Source organism: Amblyraja radiata, chromosome 1 (assembly GCF_010909765.2).
Source record: "Amblyraja radiata isolate CabotCenter1 chromosome 1, sAmbRad1.1.pri, whole genome shotgun sequence".
In the NCBI taxonomy this organism is placed as follows: Eukaryota; Metazoa; Chordata; class Chondrichthyes; order Rajiformes; family Rajidae; genus Amblyraja; species Amblyraja radiata.
Window position 1 is genome coordinate 161,178,748 of NC_045956.1, and position 25,399 is coordinate 161,204,146.

At 43.8% G+C, this 25,399-nt stretch overlaps 1 protein-coding gene across 5 annotated transcripts in view; it reads left to right on the forward strand.

The window, feature by feature from the left end:
- The window catches only part of skor2 (SKI family transcriptional corepressor 2), a 60,526-nt gene that overhangs the window by 17,625 nt on the left and 17,502 nt on the right, over nt 1–25,399 (forward strand). The window contains exons 1-7 of one of the 5 annotated variants that reach the window (XM_033033934.1): nt 3,120–3,342; nt 4,585–6,389; nt 6,769–6,832; nt 7,310–7,384; nt 8,721–8,786; nt 10,187–10,285; nt 11,020–11,087. In XM_033033934.1, the coding sequence (XP_032889825.1) occupies nt 4,623–6,389; nt 6,769–6,832; nt 7,310–7,384; nt 8,721–8,786; nt 10,187–10,285; nt 11,020–11,087 (2,139 nt within the window). In that variant the 5' untranslated portion in view covers nt 3,120–3,342; nt 4,585–4,622. Of the gene's footprint in view, nt 1–3,119; nt 3,343–4,584; nt 6,390–6,768; nt 6,833–7,309; nt 7,385–8,720; nt 8,787–10,186; nt 10,286–11,019; nt 11,088–25,399 lie in introns of those variants that run through there. The other 4 variants (XM_033033959.1, XM_033033951.1, XM_033033943.1 and 1 more) reach the window with 4 other exon arrangements.

Below are 25,399 nucleotides of genomic sequence, written 5' to 3' on the forward strand. Positions count from 1 at the left end.
AGTTCGCTAAAACCGACTATATAGTGAGTCTATCAAGATGTAAAAGCAAAGGCGTTTGAATAATTAAAGAGGCGGGAAGAATTAGATCTTCATCCATTAATTATTCCCACTCTGCCAAACTTGAACTTCTATTTACAACTCTGTCTCGATTGGCTTCGATTTTATCAGATGGTGGCGAACCGGTGGAGTAAGGAAAGATAAAAGGCATTTAGAGGCTTTGGGATGTGGCCGGGAATATCCGAGGCACACCAGCCAGACATAGGTGGAAAGCGGGAGAGAGAGAGAGACGTGGAATGCATCTGACCTGACAAGGCTGAACAATTACTTCACCCAGAGAAAACAAATTAGCGCAGTAGTATTCTATACAACGGGACGTTTAAAACCTTTAAAAATATACATCGTCGTCTTGACATGACCAGTCTGAAGAAGGGTCTCGATCCCAAACGTCACCCATCCCTTCTCTCCAGAGATGCTGCCTGTCCCGCCGAGTTACTCCAGCTTTGTGTCTATCTTCTGTTGAAATTAAAATGTGACCAGTGAATGAGTCCTGGAAAAAAAGCAAAGCAACTGATAAATTGGATAAGAAGTTGTTTACAACAGCAGTTAATTGCATTGTCTCATTAATCACAGTTGATTCCAAGGCCACATATATTAGCGCATTAGAAACGAAACACTAATATTGCTGGTTCTCATCCCTGCGATCCCAATGATGTTGCATCAGTCCCGACCCCATACATCGTCTGTCCATTCCATCTAGTAGATGCTGCCTGACCCGCTGAGTTCCCCCAGCACCTTATACCTAAAGAGGATCGTTAGTAAACATCTGATTGTCACGTCAACAGAACGACACTGTAAATGCCCCCAACCCAGCAACAAGGCAAATGAGTTTGAACAAGCTTGAGTTCCAGGTTGTTTTTTTAACCTATCTCTTCTTTGCTCATCATAGTTATCTGCTTTTCATTTCCGTCACTTTCCTCTTATTTATCCTTGGATTTTTTATTTTGTTTCCCGCTAACATCTGATGCCGTTCTGGAGTATACGCGATTGAAAAAAAGATGTGCTCGCTTTTATACATCCTGTAGTTAGCCGGGCGGCACCAATAATCTGCAACATCTGAATCTAACCCCATTTGACTAGTTTGTATCAACAACGAAAGTTTGACGATATTATATTATTTATATACTTCAGATTAATATTATTTAAATTATCTGACACCGCTTGAGAGGGGGGGGGGGATCAATATTCGCATAATTTAGATTGAAAATATATCTCTATATTTTTTTCAATGATCACTCTCAGTGCTCAAGGCAGTCAGCGTCTCGCTAAAGATATCCGGTTTGCAGTTTAAGCGGACCGAAGCACTTTTCTGCAAATAAGTTGAAAAGTTAAAGGGTTGTTTTGTTTTCGCGTCCACGCGTTTAATGTGGGTCTCCTGTTGGATGAAGTGGACATAGGCATGGAGACAAACACGGCGTGTGGCTCAGACGGCGGGCCGCCGGCTGAAGATAATGGGTACTTGGCGCTTTCACGGTGTTGGAGGAACAGCATCTGCTTTTACTTGTGCTGGTTTCTGGTCGGCTTCCCTCTCAACACCAAACCAATATACTACAAATAAGAGCGCCAAAGTCAGTGCTTGGCGTGCTAGATATCTGGCAGGAAAATCCTTTCCCAATAATCAAAATAGACAAGCCTGTCTTCGAACCAGCCGCACAAATTTACAGCTTTTCCAAAGCGGTTTGCGGAGATTTCGTGAATATCCGTCAGTTGTAGGATGTTTAAATTCAACTTTGCCGATCTTGGATAAAGTTATGGGGAGGTAGATGAAGGTAACGGGATACCTTGCTTATTGCCGTGGTTTACAGAACTACCTACTGAAAGTGCGCCGTGACCGCTCCCTCTCTTCAGACAGTCTGTGTCCGTCCTTTCCCCCTCGCTATCCATGTGTTGGCCGTCACATCAACCTCCACCGCACCTGCACTTTCATTGTATTACAACTCTTTGGAGGATTGAAGGCTTCCTGCCATTACTGTACTCGTCGCCACATTTTAGTTTCTATGTAATGACATGTTTGATTTGTCTGCTCTGACACGAATTGAACGCGGGCTGATTTTTTGCCCGTTCGCCGGCAAAGAGAGTTAACAATATCCGTAACATTGTATTTACCTTTCACGGAAATAATTCAAAACACACATGTACGTAAACCCTCAACACATCCAAATGCTACACGTGGGATAATATATATATAATATAATATATATTATATATATATAATAATATATATATGATATATTAAAGAAACGCGTTATCTATGCGTTAATGCGCATCGCCACCGGTACAGTACTGTGAGTATAAATGTCCAATATATCTTATCGCCTTTTCCTGTAACGTACCTTATACAGCAACGGTGCTTTCAAAATCTGCCAAATAACTAAGATTAATGTAGACATTAACATGCTTCAGGGAAGAGTGGTTGCAGTCAGTTGACACAATATATATTTGTGAAGGTTACTAGACATTATGGACGGACTTAAACCAACAGCAGGATTTCAGTGTAAAAGCAATAACAGAAACAACGTGTAAACCATGTGCATCTCCACCTGTCTCTCAACCTAACTGTGAACCTAACTCACCTGATTGCCGTCTAAAGTTTTCGCCTGGAATGGTTTTTTAATTTCTTAAGAATGATAGGGCAAATGTCTTGCAAAAAAATCCAGAAGTAAAGGCAAATAGCGAAACCTGACATTGTAGTAAATGCACAGAAATTTATGTCCACGATGAATGTGATTTATACTGGAATTAATAAAACAACATGCATTACTTATCGAAATGTTTAAATAATCCACCGCTAATGGATGTTAATTTCATGTTGGTTGTATTTTAGTAATAATGAGTGCGGCTTAGAATAATAGTGAGAAGGTGTAAAAATAAACTCAATTCAATTGAGTATTTCTCTACAGTATGTAAAGCTCTAAAGGTAGGCTCGGTAGCCCGCAGCCTGACGTGTGGGAGTCTGTGAATTTATTAGATACTTGAAAAGACCATTTATCCAGTGTCAGTCAGCGAGTGACGTTAGCAGCTGTGATAATTGCTGTTGGATGGCAGGGCTGAGAGTTCAGACCTGCAACACTCAGCCCAGGGGCTCCCTGCGACGCTTAAACTCTCTGCTCCATCACAGTCCAGAGCAGCCTCTGACTGCCGCAGCTTCTGGGATGTGCCTTGAAACAGCGGCCAAATACGCCAGGATTTGCAGACCCGCCAGTGGGGTTAAAGAAAGGTTCGGGAGGAACTGCGGCCGAGGCCACAATGCTCGTGTGACGGGCGACCCGCATTTACTAACACAAGGTAACGAGGTTATTTTATATATATTATATTATATATATATAAACTCATTGAGAATAGTAAATTGTCGATGAATTGGGCGTATAAAATAGACTTATTACTTTATTTGTGTCTGTGTGTGATTCTGAACCCACCAGGCCAATATAGCCACCATGTTATTTCCATTCATTTTTTTCCCACCCCACTTACTAGACTTCAGTCTCGATATGTACATTTACGGGTCGAGGGGCGGGGAGAGCGAGAGCGAGAGCGTAAGAGCAGCGAAGAGGAGCGACGGGGAGAGAGAGAGAGGAGAGAGAGAGAAGGAGGAAGGGAAAGAGAGAGAGGAGAAAGAGGATAGAGCCTAAGCGGCGAGACGACAGCGGAGCGCGAGATAGAGACGCCTAGAGAGACGAGATCTCTCTCTAGTCTATCTCATCTCGTCTTCTCGTATCTCTCTGCTATCTCTATAGCTCGTCCTCTCTGCTCAGCTCTCTATCTCTCTCTCTCTCTCTCTCTCTCTCTCTCTCTCTCTCTCTCTCTCTCTCTCTCTCTCTCTCTTTATCTCTCTCTCACTCTCCTTCCCTCTCTGGTCTGCCCCCTCAGTCCGTGCCTCACTGCGGTACTATTCGCTTCGTCCTTTCCCTACCTACTTTCAGTTTATTAGATCCATGTGGACACGCTCGGCCGTTTCGCTTCCCCAGTTACTTTGCAGCGCGAAGGGTTGTCTGAATGCTGCCACCGGCTCGTCTCCTCGCCGCGGTTGTTTTCCTATTTCTTTCTGTAAAAGGGATGTTTAAATAAAAAAAGACCAGTCAGAATTTGGAGTCAGAATGTGCTGAGCTGAATCGGAACAAGTTCCAACCTATTTTATTAATTAATCGGCTGAAGAAACGCGGGCCCGACTGGGGAGATCTTCTCGCGAGTAACCCGGCGTTTTGTCTTAACATCAGTTTAAAAAAAAGGTCTGCTTCTCACGTATGGTTAGTAATTTAGGAAACAAAGAGATTCATAAGCATATTGCTGTGTGATAATCCGTTTTTGACAAGCCGATACAAAACATTGATTAATCTATTACTGTACATGAAACATCTTGCAATTATACTGGCAACGTGTCCACATTGAATGTAAGTCTTGTGCTAAGTGCTTCCAACATTCGCTTCTCTATGATCGATGCTACCTATTACAAGGTGTACTGTAATATTGATCTAAATGCAAGCCGAGAAGGGTTGAGTTTCTGTTTTAATCATCTTCTGTATATCGCAGGTACAAGGAGAGGCTGTGATATATAAACGCCAGGCATTATGGAAAACGTCTCCACGTCTCTCCCAGGGCCCACTGATGTTCCGCTCACAGCACCAAGTTCTTTTGAGCGAGACTCCCCAAGTCAACAGAGGCCTCCCCACATCCCGATGAAACCCAATCAAGTTGGCCAAGTCATGCTGTACGGGGTGCCCATAGTGTCACTCATCATCGATAACCAAGAGAGGCTGTGCCTGGCTCAGATTTCCAACACCCTGCTGAAGAACTACAGCTACAACGAGATCCACAACAGGAGGGTGGCTCTGGGCATCACCTGCGTCCAATGTACGCCTGTCCAACTGGAGATCTTGCGCAGGGCTGGGGCCATGCCAATCTCATCCAGGAGATGCGGGATGATAACCAAGCGGGAATCCGAGAGACTGTGCAAGTCCTTTCTAGGTGAGAACAGGCCTCCAAAGCTCCCTGACAACTTTGCATTCGACGTCAGCCACGAGTGCGCTTGGGGGAGCAGGGGTAGCTTCATCCCTGCCCGCTACAACAGCTCGAGGGCCAAGTGCATCAAGTGCTCATATTGCAGTATGTACTTCTCTCCCAACAAGTTCATATTCCATTCCCACCGCACCCCAGAGGCTAAGTACACTCAACCCGATGCCGCCAATTTCAATTCGTGGAGGAGGCACCTCAAGTTAACCGACAAGACTCCACAACAGGACATGGCCTACGCGTGGGAAGACGTGAAAGCCATGTTTAACGGGGGCAGCCGCAAGCGGGCCTTGCCGGGTCACTGTGGCTCGCTCAGCGCAGACAAGGCAGTAGGTAGCGTTATCACCCACATGATGGCCCCGGACCTCGCCCACAAAAGGGCCAGGTTCGCCGAGGACGACGAAGACGGGGGCAGCGTCTCTTCGCGGAAGCACCTGCGGAGTTATCCAGTGATCCCGGTCCCGAGCAAAGGATTCGGGATGCTACAAAAATTCCCAGCCGCCTCGTTATTCCCCAACCCTTACACGTTCCCAGCGTTCGGCCTGTGCCAGAAAAAAGACGACGGCGACACCCTTTCAGCGGGCCAGAAGCAAAACGGGCTCTCCGGACTCCTGTGGCCAGGTAGGAAGGATGCCTTCTACCCACCGCTCTGCATGTTCTGGCCGCCCAGGGCAGCGAGCGGTATCCCCGTGCCCACCTACCTCCAGCCCCAGCCCAGCGCCATCACACCGGCCGGGGAATCCCCAACCCTAAGGCAAGCCTTCCTGGACCTCTCCGAGCAAACCGAAGCGGGCGCATTCGCAAATCCAAGGGACAACCTGTTTGAAGGCGACAGCGTAAACCACCCGGCCACCCCCGACCACAGACTGGCTGCCGACGGGAGAGTCAAACTCTTAGACGTGAGCACTTTCACGGCCAGGAAGCAGAGCTACCTGTCCGCCTTCAGGCCCGTGGTGAAGGACATCGAGAGCATCGCCAAACTTCACGACAACTTGGAGGAGTTTGGGTCGGATCGACACCCTTCCCCGGGCACTAGCTGCAGTTACCACAGCGACAGTGCGGAGAGTGAAGAGGAACAAGAGGTGGACGTGGAGAGCAACAAACTCTCGGGCGATGGGCTGGAGGAGGCCATCTCTCCCGGCCACTACACGCACAGCAAACCACAACAGGACAACCGGCCTAAAGACACTAAAGACAAGACCGCTTTCTCCAACTCCAAAGGAGAACCAGCCGGGGACACGAAGGAAGGAACGGAAGGCCCGGCCAATAAAAGAGGCCCCACTCCCTGTGACATTACACCATTGGAGCCACCCAGTTACAAAGATGTAAATATCAGATTTTGGCTATTTAGCTCATTATTACTTGAATACTGCTTTGGGCTAGAATATATACACGAGAGGCGCGGTTAACGACTATCGTCTCCCTTAAGAAATTAATAATGTAATACTGTCCCCAAATTCCATTTCACAGCTCGATTCGCTGTATTATATGTAATTGCACAGAATGTATACGTTTAATTTGCTTTTCGCAAACATGTGTATGTTATTTCTTTCCTGGGAATTTTAATACTAGTTCATTAGCGCTGCCTTCGCTCCCATAGCGTAATTGACACCACCGCGATCTCTTGTCTAATTAACAGCAACGTTCTGTCATTGTCACACCATGGCTAACATTTCTTTCAATTTGTCTGTAATTTTACAACAGGGTCTTAAAAATGGAACCAAAAAACACTCACTCTTTTCTAAAAGGAATGAAGATAATTTTCCTAGTAAGTGCAAACTTGATGACATAAATCTTTATTTTTTTAAACCAATCGAAGTGTGAAATGCTTGTGAAACAGAATTGCCTGTGTCTATATAAATCTTAACAAATAATAGAACTGTGAATATTTTTATCCATTTCTAAGCGGAAGCGCGGGACGAAAGTTGAGTTGAAAGTTCCTTGTATTCATCAGTTTCACCATTCACGGCCCGCTATCTATTCGAGACGCTGTTTCTATTTCAGTCATCTGTTGTCTATCTGTGGATGTGTTTCTTCCCCCTGTTTGACACCGCGGCGCTGTATGTTTCTCTCTAGTGCAATTTACGTGGCCCTGGGTTCATTTCTGATCTCTTTATTTCTTTAACCCTTTTATGTATCTCTAACCATTTCCCCCCCCGTGACCCTTGTTTCCCCATTAACCTTGTTCTGATTCGTAATCTAACGTTTATACCTGTGCTGCGTTAATGTTCATTCCGTGTTACAGATCAGACAAAACAACAGGATTGTTTTGCGGAAGAATCCGATAGCTCAGGGGTGGGATTCTGGCGCGAACCCGCGGGTGAGTGAGACCGAATAGACAGAATTAATAAATATATTACATTTGCAAACGACGAAAGAGCAGCAGCACATTCTCGAAATTGTTCTGCAAATCTTAAATTTAAAATGAGTACTAATAGTAATCCTGAACGAAAGATTATAAACAAATCAAGGCAATTTGATTTTAGTTTGTAATAAGGACATTTAAAATAGTTGGATTATCAGGTGTAATTATAAAGCTGCAAATGCAAACTATACATGAGAATAGATTGAAAAGGAGAAAATGAAATGAACACCCTTAAGAAAGCAATATTTTACAATAAGTAAAATAATGACATAATCTTCTCCTTCAAAAGAATTGTTATACCAAGCTTGTTGCTTTTAATATTTGTCAACAGCGATAATAAAGGTATTTTATGACAGACATCAACATTGATATCATCTGGCTCATAATGAGCCTCGCATACAATACATTAGAACATTCCCTTTATTATCTTAAACAAATTAAATGAATCCACCTTTTCTTATTGCTAAATGTCGCCAAGGGCTTTACCTAAGACAGCGAAGGACGTGATTAGAAGTTCTGATGCCGCGTCTCAATTGCACTGAGCTGGGGTGGTATCTGTTGTAGGGGAGAGAGAAAAAAAGAATCTAATTTGCCATTTATGTAATGCAAACTCGTTTGGCTTTGTCGATTCACGGTTAATTGACTGTCAAACGAGGTTGCTATCCTGGGGCAATGTCTGCAAATTTGCCTGTCAGATGAGAGAATCGAAGGTTCAGAATGATAAAAAAAAAAACCACACAAGCTTTTTGCTCTTATTAGGGGGAGGAGTCCATCATCAAATATCAGCTTTCTCAAACCATTTTATTTAAAATACCAGTTTCCCGGATAAATTGATAATGCTGGAGAATATCTATTTTATTTTACAGCCGCCAATGCCATTAAGAATAGATAAATACAATTAACGCTTTAATGGGAAGCTTCCACCACACGGTTTAAAATAAAAACTCGGAACCCCCGCTTTAAGCAGAGAACTCCCAAAAGTAAAACGTTAGATTGGAAAGGAAATAAAACAAAATCCGCAGATGCTGGCAATCTGAAATAAAAACAGAAGACGATGGACATTTTCAGCAGGTCAGGCAGCATCTATGGGAAGAGAAACGGGGTTAACATTTCAGCTCTAAGACCCTACGTCAAAACGAAGGAAGGGTCTTGGCCTGAAACATTAACTCTGTTCCTCTTTCCACAGATGCTGCCTGACCTGCTGAGTGTTTCCGTCATTTTCTGTTTCTTTCTTTCTTTAGAAACCCAAGTCCCCAGAAAGATTCGAAGACTGTTTTTGTTTATTTTATAGTAGACCACGAACAAGAATCAACGTCTCGGCTTTCGAACAAAACTGATGTGGCAAATATGGATAAAGGTAAATATATGCAGTGATAGCGCGACCATCTTAAACACACACATTATTGACATGCATCTCCATGTAATAACGACTTGCATTTATATAGCACATCTAACGCAATGAAATGCATCAATGCGCTTCACAGACTAAATCACATTAAGTTGGATTGTCCTTTAGTGTGCCAGTGCCAGCATTTATATATTCACCTTTACTTTATATATATATATGCACTTTACACATTTTACAGTGTATACTGTCTTGTCTTGATCATTCCATCAGCTTCAGTAATTATCTACCTGCTGTGTAGGAAATAACTGCAGATGCTGGTTTAAATCGAAGGTGGACACAAAATGCTGAAACAACTCAGTGGGACAGGCAGCATCTCTGGAGAGAAGGAATGGGTGACGTTTCGGGTCGAGACACATAATTTACATGTTCATCAATCTACCCACGTTTTATTTTTAAATGCCACTGCCTCTGCTCTTACACAGTTATGTAGCTACACTTCCTGGTCGTTGTAACCTCCAGTAAATACATCGGCCATCAATCAATACAAACTTTCAACATCAAACTCGCTTGCTCGGGATTGCTACGTCTTAAGGAAGTGTACTTATTTTAATCTTTCTTCATTCACAGTTACTTACATTATTAGGGAATATATTTATTGGGAAGTTCAGTAGAAGTGCATTCCTTTATCCCCCTGATCCAAAGGTTGGTCCAGCGTATATGACAGTTTCGTGTTCCATAAGCTTACACTTAAACGTGCTCTCCCACGGAATGTCGCTGTTTCACAAAAAGCCACCCCATTCCGCAATACTTCGCCATATAATTGTCTACATACACCGGTTAATTCCTGAACTGTGTTTCTTTTCCCGCTGTGGGCGATAGCTAACTGCATGGACGTGTTAGTGAAATCAACTAATCCTGACTGGCATCAGAAGTGTAAATACATCAGCCACGCACACAGACAATGGGGAATATCACAATGACACCCAATAAGGAATGGACAGAAAACTGTTCTTAGCCTCAAAGGTTGGAGGTGGACATCAAAGAAGGTTAGAATCCGAAGGTATAGGTAGGAATGCACAAAGCGGCGGGATACTAGTTCAATGCTGGTGGACGGGAAATATGAATGAAGTGACGGAAATGTCCACTTGAGGTGAGCAAATGTGCGTAGCAAAGAGCGGCGTCAATCGAGCAGTCAAATGGAACAGAAGTACACATTTCAAAAGATAAATGTATGGAGGAACACAATCTATCCCCTTCCTACCTATTAGTTTCCAAGTGCACAACCGGCAATTGTGGTGACCGCTTTTGAATCGGCATCATATTGTGAAATATCGCAATGGTGGGAATGATTATATTCAAATACTTTTTAAAACTTTTCGTTAAATCAAATGTCTGCATTTTTTTTCTAGAAGAACTTCAGAAAGTGCTGTTGGAACAGATTGATCTGAGGCGGAGATTAGAGCAGGAGTTTAAGGCGTTAAAGGGTAACGCTTCTTTCACTGTTGTCAGTAAGAAATCCTTCTTCTCTCCTTTCTTGCGCTGTCTTTAATGTGTTCAATGTAGATGTTTCACAGGGGCGCGGACCATGACAGAACGTGGCAGTCGGGTTCATTATACCGCAGTAACATGGACGTAATCAAAATATATAACGTTTTAAAATCAAATATAACCTGCTTCTGACGATGTCTTGTGCAGGAGGGAACTGCAGATGCTGGTTTACACCGAAGATAAACACAAAATGCTGGTATAACTCAGCGTGACAGGCAGAATCTCTGGAGAGAAGGAATAAATGACGTTTCAAGTCGAGTCTGAAGAAGGGTCTTGACCCGAAATGTTACCCATTCCTTCTCTCCAGAGAAGCTGCCTCTCGCATTGAATTACTCCAGCATTATATGTCTGTCTGAAGAAGCCTTTCCTACACTAAACTGAAATGGCAAACTGTGCATGATATGCGTCTTCCATTAGAGAGCTAATTCTACCGGTTGCATGGAACGAAATAAACAACGTGCGTATCCGACATGGGTGGGAATATAATGACTGGTTTTAAAGTGTTGTCAGTAAGGAGATATTTTCAAATGTTAAATTGATGAAATTATTGGACGGTGTCGTTTTAAATTATTAGAACGAAGACTAATGTGTAACGATTACGATGAGGTTAAAATATTAGCCATAAATTGCATGTATATGTCCAGGGTATGTCTGAACCACGATTTTGCTTTATGTTTTACCACCTGGTCATCAGATAACTTCCAGGACCAAATGAAGCGGGAATTAGCATATCGGGAGGAAATGGTTCAACAACTACAGATGGTGAGATGTATGACTTTTCTGCACCGTTCGTGAATTGACTTGCTGAATGTGATTTTTGAATTCGCCCATTACCAACCAAACAAGCAGGCAAATATAAAAACACTTTTGGAAGTATAATTATGTCTTTTAGACCAGGTCCAAATCTGGCTCTGACATTGGGCACCATATCTGAGGAAGGGTGTGCTGGCTCTGGAGAGGGTCATGAGCAGGTTTACAAGAATGGTCCCAGGAATGAGTAGGTTAACATATTATGAGCGGTTGTATATTCGATGGAATTTAGAAGAATGAGGGGGGCGGGCGATGAAACCTACAGAATCGTAAAAGGCTTGGATAGAGTGGGCGTGGAGAGGATGTTTCCACTGGTGGGAGAGTCTAGAACTAGAGGCCATAGCCTCAGAATTAAATGACGTTATTTTAGGAAGGAGATGAGAAGGGATTTCTTTAGTCAGAGGATGGTGACTCCGTGGAATTCTTTGCCACAGAAGGGAGTGGAGGCAAAGTCAGTGGATAGATCCTTGATTAGTACGGGTGTCAGAGGTTATGGGGAGAAGGCAGGAGGATGGGGTTAGGAGGGAGAGATAGATCAGCCATGGTTGAATGGTGGAGTAGACTTGATGAGCTGAATGGCCTCATTCTACTCCTATCACTTATCATATGTTCTTATGACAAACCTGAATGTAGGTCATGTAGGTCTGAGTAGGAAGGAATGGGATAACCAAACTGAAAATCCCAATCTCCACAGACGGCTGTGGAGGCCAAGTCAATGAATATATTGAAGGTGGAGTTTGATAGATTCTTGATTAGTATGGGTGTCAGGGGTTAATAGGGAGAAGGCAGGAGGATGGGGTTAGGAGGGAGAGACGGGTCAGCCATGATTGAATGGTGGAGTAGACTTGATAGGCCGAATGGCCTGATTCTGCTCCTATAACTTATGAGCCTATGAAAATGTGAAGTTGTCTTTCATTTAATGCAGAGTACAAAGTAAAACAGTGTGTAGGCTGTTTGGGTATGGAGTGATATGGTTAACAAACTGAGGCTGGAAGTAATATGGCAGTGGACAGACTATTAGTGGCTACTAGGTGGGAGTGTGAGCACAAACGTGGCACAGTGTGATGCCATGAGCATAATGTGACACAGCACGATGTTATATTGTGAACATATCGGTGGCCATTGGGCAATGAGGCTGGTGGCGATACAGCAGAGAGCAGAGGCTGAGCATGATATTATGTTGCGGGGACATTGAGAATGAATACAGTATAATTTTCAAAATCTGCAGATGAATGCTCAAGTTCAAGTTCAAGTGAGTTTATTGTCATGTGTCCCTGATAGGACAATTAAATTCTTGCTTTGCTTCAGCACAACAGAATATAGTAGGCATTGACTACAAAAACAGATCAGTGTGTCCATATACCATAATATAAATATATACAGAAGAAAACATGGATTGTTCGAGATACATAAGGTCATAAGTGATAGGAGAAGAATTAGGCCATTCAGCGCATCGTCTACTCCGCCATTCAATCATGGCTAATCTATCTCTCCCTCCTAACCCCATTCTCCTGCCTTCTCCCCATAACTCCTGACACCCGTACTAATTAAGAATCTATCTATTTCTTCCTTACAAATATCCATTGACGGCCTCCACATCCTTCTGTGGCAACAAATTCCACAGATTCACCACCCTCTCACTAAAGAAATTCCTCATCACCTCCTTCAGAAAGGAAGCTATGACCTCTATTCCTAGACTCTCCCACTAATGGAAACATCCTCCCCACATCCACTCTATCCATGCCTTTCCCTATTCTGTACGTTTCAATGAGGTCCCCCCTCATACTTCTAAACTCCAGCGGGTAGGGGCCCAGTGCTGTCAAACGCTCATCATATGTTAACCAACTCATTCCTGGGATCATTCTTGGAAACCTTCTCTGGACCCCTCCAGAGCCAGCATTTCCTTCCACAGATATGGTGCCCACAATTGCTCACAATACTCCAAATGTGGCCTGACTAGCGCCTTATGAAGCCTCAGCATTACATCCCTGTTTTTGTATACAAGCCCTCTCATGCTCAGCATCAGTGGAGGGGAGAGTTTCGATGGCCATCACACCTCCAGCATTTTCTGTTTTATTTTACTTTAAACATAACAGAATGCAATCATCTGAATTGTCTGGGTCAGCTGATACAAAGCACAAGCAGATATATTGAGTAGATTGGCACTGCACAATATATTGAGCTGCTGAGAATGGACACAATCCAATAGTGTGCACTCTGACATTAGGCAAGAAATAGAGCAACGCATAGACTGCGATTGTACAGTAAGTTTAGAGAAAATGTTGCATTGTTGTAGAGTATCACTGGACACAGCATTCTTTAATGAGAAAGACTCAAAATATAAATGGTGAGTAGAATGAGAAAGATTCAATAGAAAATAGTAGGCAATCAGAGATGGCCATAATGTATTAATCATCTGTCAGAGGTATGAAACATGCCATTATGTAATTAAATTATGTAATTTGGGCACAGTGTGTTGGGCAGGAGGATGTTAGACATAATGTAAATAAAAAATGGGCACACAGTAAACACAGTGTGAATAGTGAACATACTGGCATTAGGCACAATGAACAATTGTGAGCAAACTGGGCGAGGGGACAAAATCATGTCAAGGCCAATGGATTCAATGTAATATGGTGGACTGACACTGAGAATGGGTGCATCTTAACAGAATGCATTGACTAGACCTGGACACTTCATAATATTGTGAACAGAACACGACATGGCACACTGTAATATGGTGAATAGACTGAGATTGGGGACACTGTAATATAGTGATCAGACAGAGACTGGGCACACTGTAGTGAGCAGAGTAATGTTGGGCACACTGTAATACAGCAAACTGAGCAAGACTGGGTAAACTAATACTGTGAGCAGAGTGAGACTGGGCACACTGTAATATTGTATTCAATATTAGAGATTAGGCATACTGCAATATAGTGAATAGGCCAAGAATAATTATAGTGTAAGATGCGAACCACGCAGAAATTGGGCACACTGTGATGAAATGACTAGACTGTGAGAAACACAATGTAAAACACAACTATAATGCAAACCCATGATCAGACTGCCACCGAGTGATATAACCTGCCGTCTGATATTAGCATCATTACCTGGTGGTCAGGCTGATACAGAGGTTGCAGCATAAATTAAGTGAGCACAGGGTTGGTGGTAATATACTGTATTGACATAGATATCAAGTGACAGAAAACAGTCACAGGGTCGTTTTCTTTCTTTCTTTCTTTTAAAATCTTATTATTAGGTTTTTTTTCCAAAAAACCCAAAAATAAAACATAAAAAACGGAGCAAAAAGAATAATGATAAACATAACAATGGTATTGATACATAGGGATCAGGATTACATTAATAACAGGTATAACCTAATATGAGACCAGTGTCAAAATACACATTGAATATAGACCTCCCGGTCTCTATGTAAATATAGTTCAATCTTTAAAAGAAAACTTATAAATGTAGAAAAAAACACAAAGATAAAAAGACAAAAAGAAAAGGAAAAAGGGAAAAAACAAAACCCCCTAAACTAAAGGAAAAAAAAAATAATGATACTAAAATAAGAATAAAAATAAAATAAATTAAAAAAACTAAGCAAAGCAAAACAGAATCTGAACTGAGAATTTCAACAATTTAAGTCTGTTTGTCGTCAAGTCCGTTCCACCCTATAGAGGTAAAATAGTTTTTATAACGGTTGAAGAGGGAGCAATTTATGTTGTATGAAAATGTTCAATAAATTTTCCCCAAGTCTTATCAAATGTAACCAAGGGTTCAACAATGTCACTCCTGATTTTTTCTAAATTTAAACATGATATCATTTCAGAATACCACTGGAGTATGGTCGGAGGGATGGAGTCTTTCCATTTAAATAAAATAGATCTTCTGGGGATTAATGTGCTAAAAACACTCAACAGATGGGCGGAGCGGGACAAATGAATAAAATCTAACCAGGGTTGTTTTGTGATACAAACCATAACCAGTGGGGTACCACAGGGATCAGTGTTGGTGCCTCAACTATTTACAATTTGCATTGGCGACTTAAATGAGGGGGCCAACTGCAGTGTAGGCAAATTTGCTGATGATAGAAAGATAGAAAGGTGAGCGAGACATAAGAAACATAGAAACATAGAAATTAGGTGCAGGAGTAGGCCATTCGGCCCTTCGAACTGCAGGTGCTTGAAACCTGGACAAAAAGCAGTGCTGGAAGAATTCCATGGGGCAGACAGTGGGTCATCTGTGGAAGGAACGGACAGGAGGCTTTCTTGGTCAGACTCTTCTTCAGATGGTTGGAATGATAAAGGGGCGGTGAGCGTGTTGTGAGATGAAAAATAGCCTGCAAAGGGATGGAATTGGTAGGTGGACTCTAAAGTGTGGAAGGGAAAGGTTATCTATTCTGAAAGGATAAATGAATAATGAAGAAGCAAAGTACTATTTAAACTGAATGAGATTACTAAATGTTAGAGACGTAGTGTCACAGTATCGTACGTAGTGCAGGAAACAGGCCCTTCGGCCTGACTCGTCCATGCTGACCGAGTTGTCCATCTATAATAATACAATTTTAGAAACATAGAAACATAGAAAATAGGTGCAGGAGTAGGCCATTCGGCCCTTCAAGCCAATACCGCCATTCAATATAATCATGGCTGATTGTCCAAAATTCACTTTTTAAGAAAGGAGTGAGAGAGAAAATGAGGAATTAAAGACCAGTTAGTCTTACATCGATAGTGGGGAAGTTGCTAGAGTCGATTATTAAAGATGTTATAGCAGCGCATTTGGAAAGCAGTGACGGGATTGGTCAAAGTCAGCATGGATTTATGAAGGGGAAATCATGCTGGACTAATCTTCTGGAATTTTTTGAGGATGTAACAATTAGAATGGATAAGGCAGAACCAGTGGATGTGGTGTATCTGGCTTTTCAAAAAACCTTTGACAAGGTCCCACACAAGAGATTAGTGTGCAAAATTAGAACACATGGTATTGGGGGTAGGGTAGTGATATGGATAGTCCTCATACCCCCCTCCTTCCTGACCACCCACCACCCCCCCACCAGACATTGCCTCGGCCTTTGTCCACACACCTGCCTGCCTCCAGCCCCAACCCCCATCCTTGCTGTATGTTCACCATCCCCCTTGACCTCCCCCTCTCTGATACTGAATGGTCTGTCCTCAGCAGAGACCTCACCTTTGTTCCCCTCCGTCCCCACCTCAATGAGTTCCATGTCCGCCACGATGTGGAGCTCTTCTTCCGTTGCCTCCGCATCCAAGCGTTTTTCCATGGGAAGGAGTCCTCGCCCCTTAGTGATAACCGCTTTTCCCACCTCCAACGGACCCTCTCCTCTTGGACAGGCACAGAAATCGTTATCAAAACATGGGGGGGGGGCACAATTTCTTGTCGGCCCTGCACACACACGCACACTCGCGAGGCTTCAGCCGTGGGCCCTGAGGACGGTAACATCGGGAGCTGATCTGGTTGCTGACCGGTTCCAAACTCCAGCAACAGCAGCTTGGTAACATCGGGAGCCTCGATCACCGCGACACAGCAATTTGACCGCTGGGCGGTGGAAGATCACATGGCCAGCTGCGCCAGGCTGGGCGATGAAAGGCCCCGCGAACGGGCCGATTCAAGCTCTGCTCCATGATCTCTGCTCCACGGACGTCTCCCTCCTCCAATCACCGCGCTCTATCCTCAGTCCCACCCCCCCTACTTCCGCCTCTGACCGACACCTCTCTCCTCCAATGATCGCGCTGAATCATCATGCCCCCCCGCACTGCCTGCTGACCGACGTCTCCCTCGTCCAATCGGCGCCCACTGTCTCGCGGGAAGCGGAGATTTTTAATAGATTTTTATTCACCGAGTTTTAAAATACCCTACAGACGAGCACCAGGTCATTATCTCTAGCACCATCACTGGCTTCATCACTTCCAGCTCCCTGCCCTCCCCAAGCCTCCAACCTCATTGTTCCCCAGCCCCGCACGGCCCAATTTTACCTTCTCCCCAAAATCCACAAACTTGACTGTCCTGGCAGATCCATTGTTTCTGCTTGTTCTTGTCCCACAGAACTTATTTCCACATACCTCGGCTCCATCCTATCCCTCCTGGTCAAATCCCTCCCTACCTATGTTCAAGACACCTCACTCGCTCTTCATCTCCTCCATGACTTCCATTTTCCAGGTCCCCATCTTCACCATGGATGTCCAGTCACTCTACACCTCCATCTCCCACCAGGAGGGTCTTAAAGCCCTCCGTTTCTTCCTCGACCGCAGAACCAACCAATGCCCGTCTACTAATACTCTCCTCCGCCCAGCGGAGCTGGTCCTTACCCTCAACAACTTTTCCTTTGACTCCTCCCATTTCCTCCAAATCCAAGGCGTAGCTATGGGCACGCACGTGGGCCCCAGCTATGCCTGCCTCTTTGTAGGGTACGTCAAACAATCCTTGTTCGAGGCGTACTGTGGCCCTATCCCCAAACTCTACCTTGACGACATTGATGACTGCATTGGTGCTATCTCCTGCACCCATGCAGTACTCACTGACTTCATCCATTTCACCACTAACTTCCATCTGGCACTCAATTTCACCTGGACCATCTCCCTATCATTTCTAGACCTCACTATCTCCATCGCAGGCAACAGACTACTGACCGACATCTACTACAAACCCACTGACGTCCATGGCTATCTGGACTACACTTCTTCGCACTCTGCTTCCTGTAAGGACTCTATCCCCTACTCCCAATTCCTCCATCTACACCGTATCTGCACCCTGGATGAGGTGTTCCAAATCAGGGCATCGAAGATACCCTCAGTCTTTAGGGAACGGGGATTCCCCTCTTCGAATTTAGATGAGGCTTTCACCAGGTTCTCCTCTATATCCCGTAGTTCCACTCTCACTCCCCATCCCCCCACTCGTAACAAGCACAGAGTCCTCTTTGTCCTCACCTTCCACCCCACCAGCCGTCACATACAACAGACAATTCTCTGACATTTTGCCACCTCCAACAGGATCCCACCACTGGCCATATCTTCCCATCTCCTCCCCTTTCGGATTTCCGCAGAGACCACTCCCTCCGTAACTCCCTGGTCAATTCGTCCCTTCCCACCCAAACCACCCCCTCCCCTGGTACGTTCCCTTGCAACCGCAGGAAATGCTGCACTTGTCGCTTTACCTCCCCCCTCGACTCCATCCAAGGACCCAAGCAGTAATTCCAGGCGAGGCAGAGGTTCACCTGCACCTCCTCCAACCTCATCTATTGCATCGCTGTTCCAGGTGTCAACTGCTCTACATCGGTGAGACCAAGTGCAGGCTTGGCGATTGCTTTGCCCAACACCTCCGCTCAGTCCGCATTAACCAACCTGATCTCCCGGTGGCTCAGCACTTCAACTCCCCCTCCCATTCCAAATCCGACCTTTCTGTCCTGGGCCTCCTCCAGAGTGAGTCCCACCGCAAATTGGAGCATCACCTCATATTTTGTTTGGGCAGTTTACACCCCAGCGGATTGAACATTGACTTCTCCAATTTCAGGTAGTCCTTGATTTCTCCCACCTTCCCCTCCCCTTCCCAGCTCCCCCACAGCCTACTGTCTCCACCTCTTCCTTTCTTCCCACCCCCTTCCCCCCCACATCAGTCTGAAGAAGGGTCTCGACCCGAAACATCGCCTATTCCTTCGCTCCATAGATGGTGCCTCACCCGCTGAGTTTCTCCAGCATTTTTGTCTACCTTGGATAGAGAACTGGTTGGCAGACAGGAAGCAAAGAGTAGGAATTAATGGCAGGCAGTGACTAGTGGGGTGCCGCAAGGCAAAGTGCGGGGACTCCAGCTATATACACTATATTACAATATATATTAACGATTTAGGCAAAGGAATTAAATGTAACACCTCCAGGTTTGCTGGTGACACAAAGCTCGGTGGCAGTGTGAGCTGTGAGGAGGATGCTATGAGGCTGCAGGGTGACTTGGATAGGTTGGATGAGTGGGCAGATGCAGTATAATGTGGATAAATGTGAGGTTATCCACTTTGGTGGCAAGAACAGGAAGGCAGATTATTATCTGAATGGTGTCAGATTAGGAAAAGGGATTGTGCAACGAGACCTAGGTGTCCTTGTACATCAGTCACTGAAAGTAAGCATGCTTGTACAACAGGCAGTGAAGAAAGCTAATGGCATGTTGGCCTTCATAAGAAGATTTGAGTATAGGAGCAATGAGGTCCTACTGCAGTTGTACAGGGCCCTGGTGAGACCACACCTGGAGTATTGTGTGTAATTTTGGTGTCCTAATTTGAGGAAGGACATTATTGTTATTGAGGGAGTGCAGCGCAGGTTCACCAGGTTTATTCCCAGGATGGCGGGACTGATGTATGATGAAAGAATGGGTTGACTGGGCTTATATTCACTAGAATTTAGAAGGATGAGAAGGGATCTTATAGAAACATATAAAATTCTTAATGGATTAGACAGGCTAAATGCAGGAAAAATATTCCCGATGTTGGGGGAGTCCAGAACCAGGGGTCACAGTTTAAGAATAAGGGGTAGGCCATTTAGGACTGAGATGAGGAAAAACTTTTTCACCCAGAGAGTTGTGAATCTGTGGAATTCTCTGCCACAGAAGGCCATGGAGGCCAATTTACTGGATGTTTTCAAGAGAGAGTTAATGGCCTGTTCCACTTGGAGATTTTGCCAGCGTCATATCAGTGTCGCCAAAAGATTTTGAACATTTCAAAATCCAGCAGCGACAAAAAAGTGGTTGCGACACTTGAAAAACACCCCGCGTCTTATGTCATCACGCCACGTCACCGCCGCATCATACGTCGTCACCACCGTGTCACCGTCACATCATACATCATCACGCCACGTCACCACCGCATCATACATCATCACGCCACCGTGTCACCGTCACATCATACATCATCACGCCACGTCACCACCGCATCATACGTCGTCACCACCGTGTCATCGTAGCATCATACATCATCACGCCACGTCACCACCGCATCATACATCATCACCACCGTGTCACCGTCGCATCATACATCATCACGCCACGTCACCGCTGCATCATACATCATCATGCCACGTCACCGCTGCACCATACATCATCACCGCCGCGTCATACGTCGTCACGCCGCGTATTTTCCGGTGACATGTTTCGTCAGTCAATGATGCCGCAGTCGCCAAAAAAATAGCCAAGTGGGACATGCCCTCAGATAGCTCTTATGGCTAACAGAATCAAAGAATATGGAGAGAAAGCAGGAATGGGGCACTAAACATAAAAACATAGAATCATAAATAGGTGCAGGAGTAGAAACATAGAAACAAAATAGGTACAGGAGTAGACCATTCGACCCTTCGAGCCACACCTCCATTCAATATGATCAGTACCATGTTCCTGCTTTTTCCCCATATCCCTTTATACCTTTAGCCCTAAGAGCAACATTCCAGATATAGTCATACAGCATGGAAACAGGCACTTCAGCCTACCTTGCCCCTGCTGACCATCTACACTAGTCCCACCTGCTTGTGTTTTACCCGTATCATTCTAAACCTATCCTAATCATGTACCTGTCTAATGTTTTTTAAATGTTGTGATAGTACCTGCTTCAACCTGCTTCAACCACCTCCTCCAGCAGTTTGTTCCATACACCCACCACCCTTTGTGGAAAACAGTTACCCCTCAGGTTCTTATTAAATCTTTCCCCCCTCACCTTAAACCTAAGTCCTCTGGTTCCCGATTCCCCTACTCTGGGCAAAAGACTGTTCATTTACCAGATCTATTCCCCTCATGCTTTTGTACACAAGACAAATGAAGAAGTTGATGTATGAAGAGAGGTTGAACAAATGAGGCTTAAATTAAATATAGAATAGAAGAATGAGAAATGAATTACTTAATATACTGCGAGGGATGACAGAGTGGATGCTGAATAGCAGCATCTTGAATAAGTGGTAAATACAAGGAACTGCAGATGCTGGTTTACAAGCAGAGACACAGGTTGCTGGAGTAACTGAATGGGTCACGGAGCATCTCCTTCATCTTTGGCCTTAGCCCCCCCCCCCACCCCATCTCTATCCACCTATCACTTGCCAGACTTTGTCATGCACTCAGCTCTCTTCCATGTTTCTCCAACCCCCCCCCCCACCCCCCCCCCCCCCCCCCCCCCCCCCCCTCCAACTACAATCAGTCTGAAGAAAGGTCTTGACCTAAAACATCACCTATCCGTATACTTCAGAGATGCTGCCTGACCCGCTGAGTTACTCCATCACTTTGTGGGGTTTTTTCTGGAATTATGGGCCAAGTTTCAGAATAAGGGATCATCCATATTATTTGGAGGTGAGGAGGAATTTCCTCTCTAAGACAGAGGTATGGAGATGGAGTCATTGGATATCTGCAATGCAGGACTTTACAGACATTGATCTGCAAGTGGTCAAAGGGGTTTGGAAAGAGTGGGAAAGTGTTGTTGAGGCTAAGGATAGATCAGCTATGACCTTATTGAAACACAGAGCAGGCTCGAGAGGTAGAGTGATTTACTCCTGCTCCCATTCCTTATGTTCTTATAAATGGAGATTGGAGGAAATTAGCCCGTATTCTATTGCCTGATCACTATCCAATGACCTATATTGAAAAAGCATATATACAAAGATTGAATTGACAAGAATAAAAGGACATGGCTATTAACGCTCTGTTAACATTCAATATCCATAATCATCCTAGAATATGCAGTTAAACTGCCAATGTATTAACTTCTTTGCAACACAATACTCTGTTTTATTTATTTGGAACAACATTATGAATTATGCATTAGATTATGTAAACACTATCCAGGTTATTTTATAAAATAAATAACACAATTTGATATTGATTTATCCTATTTTATGAGTATTTCTGTCTCTAACACAACCAGAATCTTATTTTGTGTACGTAATTTATTCCAGACAATATTAGCCTCTATCTATTCCATATAACATTGATCTCTGCTTTAAACACTTCAGACTTTGTGTTATTCTTTTGTAAACATATTCTAGATTGTGTACTGTATACCATTTGAAGACTGTCTCCATATATAATACATTTCAGATTTTATTAGTGGATGGGCAATATTTTATCATAGTTCCTAACATTTATTATCATTATTATCTTTGGAATCGTGCCGTCTTGCATATAATGCCTTCGAGCTTGGATTTTATCCTATGTATTATGTACACTGAACTGGGCTCTCTTGCAGCCAAGTAAGAATACTCACCTTAAGAAATACTTTTCATGCCCTTAAGACGTATTATGCCAATGTTGGAGGCAGGAATTCTATAGCACCTTGTAATCTTGCTAAATAGTAACCCTGAGCAGCTCACTTATCTATTTTGTGACCCTCGTTAGGGAGGTGCAATGGCTTTCAGGCAGTATTTCTACTAACGTCGACCAACGATAAGAATTACTTCATAGCACATAGACATAGAAACATAGAAAATAGGTGCAGGAGTAGGCCATCCGGCCCTTCGAGCCTGCACCGCCATTCGATATGATCATGGCTGATCATCCAACTCAGTATCCCATCCCTGCCTTCTCTCCATACCCCCTCATCCCTTTAGCCACAAGGGCCACATCTAACTCCCTCTTAAATATAGCCAATGAACTGGCTTCAACTACCTTCTGTGGCAGAGAATTCCACAGATTCACCACTCTCTGTGTAAAATAAGATTTTCTCATCTCGGTCCTAAAAGACTTCCCTCTTATCCTTAAACTGTGACCCCTAGTTCTGGACTTCCCCAACATCGGGAATAATCTTCCTGCATCTAGCCTGTCCAACCCCTTAAGAATTTTGTAAGTTTCTATAAGATCCCCCCTCAATCTTCTAAATTCTAGCGTGTACAAGCCGAGTCTATCCAGTCTTCCTTCATATGAAAGTCCTGCCATCCCAGGAATCAGTCTGGTGAGCCTTCTCTGCACTCCCTCTATGGCAAGAATGTATTTCCTCAGATTAGGAGACCAAAACTGTACGCAATACTCCAGGTGTGGTCTCTGCTCTGCAACTGCTCTGCTCTGCTCCCTGCTCTTATACTCAAATCCTTTTGCTATCAATGCTAACATACCATTTGCTTTCTTCACTGCCTGCTGCACCTGCATTCCTACTTTCAATGACTGGTGTACCATGACACCCAGGTCTCGTTGCATCTCCCCTTTTCCTAATCGGCCGTCATTCAGATAATAGTCTACTTTCCTGTTTTTGCCACCAAAGTGGATAACCTCACATTTATCCACATTATACTGCATCTGCCATGCATTTGCCCACTCAGCCAACCGATCCAAGTCACCTTGCAGCCTCCTAGCATCCTCCTCACAGCTTTGTGTCATCCGCAAACTTGGAGATGTTGCATTTAATTCCCTCGTCCAAATCATTAATATATATTGTAAATAGCTGGGGTCCCAGCACTGAGCCTTGCGGTACCCCACTAGTCACTGCCTGCCATTCTTTACTCCTACTCTTTGCTTCCTGTCTGCCAACCAGTTCTCTATCCACATCAATACTGAACCCCCAATACTGTGTGCTTTAAGTTTGCATACTAATCTCTTATGTGGGACCTTGTTGAAAGCCTTCTGAAGGTCCAATATGTCCACATAGAACAGTACATCACTGGAAACTGGCCCTTAGGCCCACAATGTTTATGCCGAACATGATGTCAAGTTAAACTGATCTCATCTTAAGAGTATCTTACCCTCTTCACTAGGATAAATGATTCACCATGTAAGGAACTGGCTTAGCAACCACTTTTATAACCACCAATGTGATAACACTGTTTCCTCACACTAATGACATCAACATTCATGTAGAGAGTTCCCACTTTGGAACATTCAGCCACACAAGTGGAAAATCTGCTTCAGACAGCATATGTTTAAGTTTCCAAAGGATATCTGAATTTAATTAAACATTCAATCTGTCACTAACCAGTACGATAGACCAGCATTTAAAAAATACACTATCTCCACTCATGAGATTGGCCACAGTACAATTATAGCTATGGTCATCTTAGTTTATATTGTTTCACACAGTTGGAAGTGTAAAGGTGTACAACTTTCTAGAGGCACACTGGTGCATCATCTCTCTCAGGATCGGCACATTAGGAAATTGTGCATAATGTCACTCTGTATTTTTAATGTGTCAGGCTATGACAATTGACACTGACGTGCAATGACAATAAAAGATATTATTATTATTATTATTATTAGGATATTTTGAAAACAAAATCATTTATGTTAATTATATATACATTAATGTAGGTCGATAGTCCTGTTAAGTTTTGTCCTGTGTTTAAGAAGGAACTGCAGATGCTGGAAAATTGAAGGTACACAAAAATGCTGGAGAAACTCAGCGGGTGCAGCAGCATCAAGTTTTGTCCTATGTTGTGTATCAGAGTAGATATGTGGTCCAGACTGTTAGATTGTTTCCCTTTTATCTTTTCACATTCTGGCCACCAGGTGGCAGCACCATGTCTCACCAAGTTCTCTCTCTTCCTCAGGCCATCTGTTTAAATTCACCATCAGTGTATTCACCTCTTTGCCACACATCACGATGTCTTATTTTGTTTGAAATAGAGTATACATATTGCAGAACAAGTGTCAGGGAAAGTAAAATTCTTCCCAAATAATATGGCTTAGCCCCCGATATCTGAAGATAGCCATCTATTCCATCATCATAATATCTTCCATTTTCCAGATAAGTTGATTTTATGAGCTCTCAAACTGAAAAGAAAAGGCTGGATTATTTATCCCCACCCCATCCCCCACCCCCGGAAACATCTCAATGCTCTTCATTGGCATGAAGGCCAATAAAGTCACTGATTAATATATACACACAGCAACAAGCAATAAAATATCTGACAGTTACGATCTTACTGGTTTAGCTAATGATGTTTCATTAGAGGGCACAATTGTTTGGAATCCAAACATGTTTTGTTTTCTTGCAAATCACATCTTTTAAAGGATTTAGACTTTAGGGATAGAGCGTGGAAACAAATCCTTTAACCCACCGAGTCTGGGCTGGCCGACGATCGCCCCATACACTAACACCATCCTACACATATTCCTTTTCTCCAGAAATGCTGTCTGACCCGCTGAGTTACTCCAACTTTTTCTGTCTAAGGACAGCATGTAGTTGTGTGGGAAATGAGCCTGGCCAGTGAGCCTCACGTCAGTGGTAGGGACGTTATTGGAGAGAATACTTTGGGAAAGGATTTACTCCCATTTGAAAGAGAATGGAATGATTAGGGACA